Source organism: Lygodium microphyllum, chromosome 15 (assembly GCF_053477565.2).
Source record: "Lygodium microphyllum isolate KBCC chromosome 15, Lygodium_microphyllum_v1.1.10, whole genome shotgun sequence".
Classification (NCBI taxonomy): domain Eukaryota; kingdom Viridiplantae; phylum Streptophyta; class Polypodiopsida; order Schizaeales; family Lygodiaceae; genus Lygodium; species Lygodium microphyllum.
In genome coordinates, this window is record NC_141149.1 from 73,180,061 (window position 1) to 73,189,198 (window position 9,138).

At 39.0% G+C, this 9,138-nt stretch overlaps 1 protein-coding gene across 2 annotated transcripts; it reads left to right on the forward strand.

The window, feature by feature from the left end:
* The first annotated feature begins 1,988 nt into the window (after positions 1-1,988).
* On the forward strand, positions 1,989-8,022 carry LOC148024670 (NADP-dependent glyceraldehyde-3-phosphate dehydrogenase-like). 2 transcript variants are annotated; one of them, XM_087693735.1, is made up of 11 exons: positions 1,989-2,139; positions 2,379-2,539; positions 3,859-4,052; positions 4,473-4,601; positions 4,709-4,828; positions 4,905-5,041; positions 5,426-5,581; positions 5,658-5,868; positions 6,225-6,392; positions 6,485-6,601; positions 6,722-8,022. In XM_087693735.1, the coding sequence occupies exons 2-11, from the start codon at positions 2,395-2,397 to the stop codon at positions 6,833-6,835; spliced, it is 1,491 nt and encodes a 496-aa protein (XP_087549861.1). In that variant the 5' UTR covers positions 1,989-2,139; positions 2,379-2,394; the 3' UTR covers positions 6,836-8,022. The 2 variants fall into 2 exon arrangements, with proteins under 2 accessions (XP_087549861.1, XP_087549862.1); XM_087693736.1 differs by lacking the exons at positions 1,989-2,139; positions 2,379-2,539 and adding an exon at positions 3,647-3,750.
* The last annotated feature ends 1,116 nt before the right edge of the window (positions 8,023-9,138 follow it).

Below are 9,138 nucleotides of genomic sequence, written 5' to 3' on the forward strand. Positions count from 1 at the left end.
ATGTGCTACGTGTTTGATAAACCAATTAGACTCAATAGTTAAAGTAAGAAGCTGGCATGGCAAAACATAAAAAGTATGACTAAATTGCTTGTGTGCAACATGTAAGCTACAATAATGGGCTACTGTGACAAATTGATAGAATTGATTATTATCTCCAAAAAGAACATAAATTGGTGGGGTTTTGCTAATGGAAAGACCTAATTGTAGTGACTAATAGAAGAAATGGAACTTCCTAAATCAAAAATTCCTAATTCAAGTAGAGCTTCTTGAAGTGTGTTATTGAGTTGGATTGACATTGAACACACTATGCATCCGCCGGAAGATGGGCGACTTGACAATGTGGGGGATGTCCTTCCACCAACCACCTGCTCAAGGCAACAAGAATTGTAGCATCGTTGATCTAAATTTGTACATTTTGATGTTGCCCTGTTGATAGAAATCTCTCGCAGTGCCTCCTAACATGCCCGTAATTGTTACAATAAAATGTTTTTGGCCGCCCTTGTGAATCTCCAGCTGGGAGTGACCTGCGTGCATTGAGTTGGGAGTTTGGACATCTATGTCCATAGGTGTGGGAAATGCATTTTGCACTTTGGGTAGGTGCCAGGGGTTGTGAAACAAATATATTTTGCTGATTAGGTTGGATTGTACCTTCAATATGTTGTGCAATCTGTGTGGCCTATTTGGAATGTCATGGGTCCTTGATCATGTACCCTTCGGGATATATCTCATCGAAGACAAGGCCATAGGAAGAAAAGCTTCATTTCCTCTGACATGGTGGGATCAACACATAGGAGGAGTTGGTTCATCTTGACAACAAATTGCACAACGGGCTCTTGTTGTTGTTGCTTTAGGTTTTGTAGCTGTTGTAAAGCTGTTTGTGTGACATTTTGATGAGCGAAGTTTTGAATTAATTGCGCCTTCAATGTTGTCCAATTCTCTTTGACTGAATCATCATGTTGGACAAACCATGTTGCAGCTACCCCCTCAAACAATGTGCGGGCTTCTCTAGTTTTCCATGTGTTGGAAAACTCATGATAATTGGTCGCGTTATCATAATGGTCAAGCCAAGTGAGTACATCCTTAGTTGGAAGACCAGGGAAAGACTTGGGCCTCATTTTTCTATTTGTGCCATGTTTTTGTGTAGAATGGGTGGAGAGATAATTAACCAAGTTCTGATTAGTGTGGTTTACTTGGACTCAAATATTTGACACGGCTAGTACATATGCTCTAGTGAGATTTGGTGCATGAACTCAGGTTGCATCGAAGCATCCTCGTATTGAGGGGAAACATGCATATGTCAAGGAGAGAGAGGATAACTCATGTTCTGAGGTAATTGATGAAACCTGGAGAATTGTGTCAAGAAGAGGAATGGGCTGGAAAAAAAAAAACTTGTATTCAGGGCTTGAGAATTCAAACGAGAGGGAATGAGGGCAAGAAATTCTCTGCCCCTCATCTCCACCAATGTGAATTGCAAAGAGAAGGGACTGTCGTGAATAGATACAATGGATTGTAACTCTAACACCTCCTCTCAATTCCACTTCCTAAATATATGGGAATACATCCAAGGCCAAGAAGACTAGGTGTCCACCAAGAACTGGTTGGGTTTGTTACAACGCTCTGTTATGGGTCGGAGATACTAACGAGCTGGTGACATGGAGATGCTAACAGATTGAAGACATGGAGGGATTCCCACTACAAATATACTTTAAATTTGAAAGTCCCTACTAGGCTTTTTATTTTGAAAGTAAAAAATAAAAAGAGGTAGATTTTCATTTCAAGCAATTAAATATGTTTTTAATATTTCTTTAAGCAAAGGGAGAATGTTAATATAACCTTTCTAAAACATTGTTGATTTATTGTCGCCATTTTACTTGCAAGGCAAATTGCCATTGGGAGGAGGGTGTGGCAGGTTGTGAAAAACAGACCTTTGAAAAGGGGTTTTGGAATTTGAGATTGAAAATGCGAAGCTTCGACGGACGAGATGATAATTGATACGACGTAGCATTTCAGGCTTCTCTCTAGTGATCATCATCATCAGGATACCACCCACCAAGACCCACCATTGAGTCAACGTCTGCCAATTCGATCGCTGGATGTGACTGCCATTGGAACTCCATTATCTCTGCATCGACTTTCAGAGTACGTGTCTCACCCAAAAAGGAAAAAAAATAAATCATTTATTTAATTATACGAAAATTGGGCTGCCTGAGTGTTGCTGTTGAGGGCTGCATTTTGACTGCATTGCAGTTACAAGTCCAGATTCTGGATGTGTGTGTGTGTGTGTGTTGCACTGATCTTTTGGGCATAGGGGGAAATTAGGGATAAATCATAAAATGGTATATTTATTCATGTTTTTCCTTTTGTAACATACATGTTAGGTCTGTGGGATCGAGTATGGCAGGCACTGGCTTGTTTGCAGAGCTGTTGGATGGTGACACCTACAAGCACTATGCTGATGGGCAATGGAAGAAATCAATCTCAGGCCAGTCTTTGCCTGTCATCAACCCCACAACTCGGAAAATTCAGTACAAAATCTCAGGTACTGTAAGTCATCATCTGAAGTCTGACATCCCCCCTTGTGTGTATGCATGTGTATATGCGGGCATACATACATACATACATGCATACATAAAGTAAATTTATATCAGAATTTATATATCTATGTATATCCATATACACAAACATACATACATGCATGCATGCACACGTGCAAACACTCCATCAAGTTTGGAGTGCCATGTAATGCCCCTGCATATTTATATTCAGACAAAGCTAGTGTCATCAGGTGCACTAATGTAGAGTCACAGTTACCATAATAAAATTTTGATATTTTCCCGTGTGGGAATAGGGGCTCTTCTTTTTGTTGTTTTTCCCTATAGTGTTCAACATCATGAGCTTCTGCTCAGGAGGCACTGTATACCTAACTGGGTGTAGTTGGGGACAGGAGGCTGCCGGCCCCAGGGTAGTAGTCATAGTTATCACAAGAAGCTTTTGATATTTTCCCATGTGCGAAAACAGGCTCTCTTTTCCTTGTTTTTCCCTATAGTGTTCAACATCATGAGCTTCAGTGAGGGAGGGACCAGATACTTAGCTAGGTGCAGTTGCGGACAGGGGCACTAGGTGGCCCAGCCCCCTATCCCCAACTGCACCTAGATAGGTATACGGTCCCTTCCTCATAGAAGCTCATGATGTCATAATTCCCAATGTGGGAATTATAGTGGGAATTTGTTTGAAACCTTTTGTCTATATGTCCACTTGGATATCTCCATTGGAGTCCACAGAGTTGATCTGAAGCTGTCCAGACCAGATTCTCTGGAATGTATCTGCACAACAAAGCCATTTGAGGAATAACACTACACATTTTTGCATGCATTTGAACCATGCACATTGTGTGAGCAGGAGTAATGAAATGTAAAACTACCTGTCAAATCAGAGACCTAAAGTTGTTTAGGAAGAATGAAACTTACAAGGCCTAAGATAAACCAAAGGAAATGCCCTATCAAACTTACTAGGCCTAAGATATAAACCAAGGGAAATGCCCTATCAAATCAGAGAATTGAAGTTATTTAGGCTCCTAAGTAGAGGCTGACATTTAATGGGTGCTCTTGGAATGTCAGAAGCCAGAGGGGAGCTGGGCAAGTTTTGTGGGATGTTGTGGGGTCTTGGTGATGGTTTTCAATGTTATCAGTGGTCATTCTTAGTTTCTCACCCTCCACAACTTCTCACAGGATTCAAGAGCAAGTTGTCAATGTAAGCTTTCACAGCTACACACAGCCGCCGTTGTATATTGAGGCTCAAGCTTGCTGCACTTAAGATACAGTGTGCTGACATTCTAATTTTGCCTCTCCAATCTGGCAGCCTGTACCAAAGAAGAGGTTGACCATATGTTTGAAGCAGCTAAGGTGGCACAGAAGGCATGGGCCAGGGTTCCTCTCTGGAAAAGAGCTGAGGCTTTGCATAAAGCTGCAAACGTTTTGAGACAAAACAAGAATATCATAGCAGAGTGTTTAGTCAAAGAAGTGGCTAAGCCAGCCAAGGACTCGATGACTGAGGTAATAAGAAAAAACTTGACTTATGTTTTAAACCAGTAGGGATATCTACAGATAATTTTCTTCAAAGGCTAGCACAAAGGCAATGGATTGCTGAAATTAGAGCAATAAAATTGTAACTTGTGCATCTTCGAAAAATGTTGTAAAAGACGCATGTTATGAAAATGGGCTTGTTACCATATAACTGTTAGAAATTTTTCTCAGTAACAAACTCACTGTATAAGCTCTTTTTCTTGTGTTGAGGTATGAATTTTCCTCTCAAGGTGCAGCCATGCAAGCCCCAAAAGAAGTTGAGCTTGGATCTTGCAATATGGGGCATAATCTTAAGTCATGGCTATTGATTATGCAAACTAAAGTCAAGTTACCAGTGCCATTATCTGGTGCATTTTAGCAAAATATTTACCATGTCTTCTAAGATTGCAGGTGGTCAGATCTGCAGATTTCATAGACTACTGTGCTGAGGAAGGCGTTCGCATCTTATCAGAAGGAAAATTTCTGGTTTCTGATTCATTTCCAGGAAATGACAGGAATAAGCTTTGCCTTGCATCAAGGGTAAGCAAATGTAGCTTTTTTCTTTCAGATTGGGGGAAACTATAATTATTCTGGTGTGAAATGTTTTTGAGGACAAATGCCTTTACTGAACCATTACATGATTGCAGATACCCTTGGGAGTGGTCCTTGCAATCCCACCTTTCAATTACCCAGTAAATTTGTCGGTCTCCAAATTAGCTCCTGCTCTGATAGCTGGCAATGCTGTTGTTTTAAAGCCTCCGACGCAGGTACTCGATTTTTTATCCTTTATCTGTTGAAATGAAGGAAGTTTGCATGCCTTAATTTTGTTCCATGGCATATCAGGGGGCTGTATCTGCTGTGCATATGATGCACTGCTTTCACCTAGCTGGTTTTCCCAAAGGGCTGTTAAGTGCCATTACAGTGAAGGTCTCTGAAATTGGGGATGTTTTGACCACTCATCCAGCTGTTGGTTGCATCAGGTATTTACGATACATGTTAACAGCTAGATGTACTATGTCAAGAACATTTTGGGAATTAGGAGGTCTTCTATTGAGCAGTTAGAAGTAAAGTAATCATTTTAGCTTACAGCCTGATATTTGCGATGGCACCTCATCCTATTTCTTTTGAGTCACAAGAAGTTTTTGACATTTTCCCATGTGGGAAAAAGGGCTCTTTCCCCTTGTCTTTCCCTTCAGTGTTCAACATCACGAGCTTCTGCTTGCGAGGCATTGCATACCTAGCTAGATGCCGTCCCTACCTTGCAAAAGCTCATGATGTTGTGGTAATTCACAATGTTAGAAGTATAGTGGGAATTTGTCTAAAACTTCTGGTGAACTGGGCTAACTCAGGAGCTGGTAAATCAGTTTCACAGGTGGTGACACAGGTTTGGCCATCTCAAAGAAAGCTGGTATGATTCCGTTGCAAATGGAACTAGGGGGAAAAGATGCTTGTATAGTGTTAGAGGATGCAGATCTTGATATTGCAGCAGCCAACATAATCAAAGGAGGTTTCTCTTTCAGGTGCTACTTGGTTTTCTCAAAAAGATCAACTCCAAGAAGCTGCATGAAACAATCTCAAAACATGGTGTATTTGCAGTGGGCAAAGGTGCACAGCTGTGAAAGTTGTGCTTGCAATGGAGTCAATTGCTGACAAGCTTGTTGAAAAGGTGAATGCAAAAGTCAACAAACTGACAGTTGGGCCTCCAGAGGCAGATTCAGAAATCACTCCAGTTGTAAGCGAGAGCTCTGCAAATTTCATTGAAGGCTTGGTTTTGGATGCCAAACAAAAGGGAGCCAAACTTTGCCAGGTAAACTGTCAGTGCGCTCTTCACGTTTTGTATATGAAGGCAAGCTGTACAAATTTGTATAGCAATGACATGAGGAGTTTACGAACAGTATTTCTTTGCATTTCAATGACTCCAACATTTTATCAGTGGGATGAGGTTCTTAAATCTTCTGGCAACATCAACTGAGCAGATGTTACCACCTATGATAGCACTTGTGTGGCAAGGTTGATGCACTGAATGATTTCATGTTAAAGTTGCCATGGTTGTACAAAGAATTGTTGCGTATTGATGATTGATATTTTTATTATTTGACTAAAAATGACAAAATGCACCATGCCCTGCTGAATGTTTATAACCTGTGCTTTCGACTTTTGTAGGAATATAAAAGGGACGGTAACCTCATATGGCCAGTTTTGATTGATCATGTGCGTGCTGACATGCGCATTGCCTGGGAAGAGCCTTTTGGTCCTGTTATCCCTGTTATCCGCATAAAGACAATTGAAGAGGGAGTCAAACATTGCAATTCCAGCAGATACGCCTTGCAGGTTTGATATATATGTGAAGCAACCATGAAGTCTTGAGTGAATTTGTGAATCGACATGCATATGACTCAAAAATTCCTTGTGATTTTTTGCAGGGATGTGTTTTTACAAATAACATCAACAGAGCCTTGATAATTAGTGACGCTATGGAGACAGGAACCGTGCAGATAAATTCAGCTCCTGCACGTGGACCTGATCACTTCCCCTTCCAGGCAAGTTGAGAACCATTTTATTTACCAGCAAAATTATCCATACAATGTCGCTTATTTTATTCCATATGAACAATTTTTGGATAGTAGAATCAACTGATATTGTTGGATTGAGGTATGCAGGGGCTGAGAGATAGTGGGATCGGTAGTCAGGGTATCACCAATAGCATATACATGATGACAAAAGTCAAGAGCACAGTCATAAATCTGCCAGTGCCCTCTTACACCATGGGATAGGTAGCAAAATTTTCCAAGGCACTTGAATATGTACAGGTGGCCACTGTATCACTTGCCTAACGACAACCCACATTAAGTGTACAGTTCTAACCACGGATATAAAATTCAATACTCAAAGTGAAGACATAGAACCTAACAACTTCCCATTTACTCACAATGAATCTCTTCTAATTGAAGACCTTGCAAAGTTGCTGCTGTAGTCCCACTAAAGACCCTAAAAAGGAAACATCCATTAAAAGCTTTATAATCAAAATCTCCAATGTAGTACATACATCTGGTAATCTGAAATTACACTATCATCTAAAACCCACACGGTATAAGATTGTATTTCTGTAACCAATATGGCACAAAGACTATATGGCTTTGCTAGCAATCCAAATGAAATATTGCGAGACTATTTATTAAAAATGCGAACTCACAAAAATCATGTTAATAATAGTGATGTACTTACATCTTCTCTTGGCATAAGCAGAGAATAAGACCCAGAGGCCAAAAGCTATATGAAACAGTGACATAACAATTAGGCAACTTACAAACTTGGATAGTCTTTAGGAGAGCAAAATGGTCTTGCAGCTGCATATGAAATGATTCCCTTTGGTTTGATCTTTTCATGTAATACAACATTCTTGATTTGTGAAGCTTTCCTTTCTCCATGGGTAGCTTTTGCTAAAAATATAGGCATGCTCACTTTGCACTGCCATGGGCATCCTTGCAATATTTACTAAGATAGCCAAGATAATTGACTCCATGCCTGATTGCGAAACCTGTTTTCCCATCAACTTTGTAAAAAGGCTTACTTTTGGACAATCTCACAGAAGGTGTATCAGGTCTTCAGCTTACTTCATAGAGTGAGATATGAGAGAGATTTACTTAAAGTTGTTGATAGGGCTAAAAGACCATTTGTAGAAGAAAGACATAAGGATGAGAACTAGTTGAGATAGAAGAAAACAAAGTGATAACACAATGGTATACTTGTAGCTTGGTGCACTTTGGTACCAAAATAAAAGTCATCTAGAGTGATCACAACCAAATCTATAAATAACATACAAAGCAATACCAAATCAATGTAGCAAAAAAGGAAGATGGAAAAGCCATTCACCTAAAGCGCTCCAAATGAAGTAGCATGTATAGCACAACAATTTAATTCTCATAGAAAAGGAGAAAATTCAAGATGTAATGCCGCCCGCCCCCCCCCCCCCCCCCCCATATATGAATACCACATCACAAGAAAAAGAGAAAAATAATACAAATAAATTATATATGTAAAGATGTAAATTATCTATGTACAGAAGTATGTATGATGTAAAGAAATACAAGAACAAGTGATAACATTTCATAAGGCTTGCCTTTTTGTGTATACAATGTGCTCGTTTATTTGTAAGTTGCAAGAATGTCATGATGTGTGTATGTTCATTATTATTTTTTGATGTCAATTATGTAGGCCATATGATTATATCTACAAATGACTAATATGCCAAGTAGCAAAATATGGTTCGTGTTTCAATTTTATGGGATGTTATGTCTGTGCATGTATGATCTATTAGAGATTGGTAGATTGTGATACCTGTGTTGCTTGATTTTTTTGAATAAATTTTCAATTGCTATTTTTTTGGTAGTATTATAATCAATGTTGAAATCTCCTACAAATATGAAATTTTCTTTTCTTTAAAAAAAATTATCGATGAGTTTTTGTATGGTTGATATGAGTTTTATTGCATGTATGTTCAAAGGATTATAAATGAACGTAATGTAGGGTTGGCCATCTCGTTTACAAATTGTCAATGTTCAAACATTTATAATGGAGGATTGTTAGATGACACTCTATTACAAAAGCCATCTCGTTTACAAATTGTCACTCAATTGGGGTTGGCTGTGTTTCCTTTTTGGAGGGAGTCACTTTATTGGCCCCTTTACCCTATATTTTTTCATTTTCTTGTGTTCTTACTTCTATATGCACATCTTTGATGTTATTTGTTTTTATTATTTTTGTTCTCATATCATAATATAGTGCTATTCCATGTCCATTTTTGTAACTTAATTCTTTTTAGGGTTTAAGTTCTAAAAAGTATTGTAAAGACCAACCCATGTGTCTTAATATTTGATAGACTAAATGCTATTGTGAATAGTATTAATCCTTGTACAATAAGTGGTCTGGATAGCTATATGGGAAATTAGATTCTTGTTAGTTTATTGTTGTTGTCTTTTCCTATTTGGAACTCTTTTGTTATACATTGTATTGGTGTGTCAGTTCAGTGTATCTCATGTGGATGTTGGATATGAGAAGGGTGGAGATTAGGAAGGTG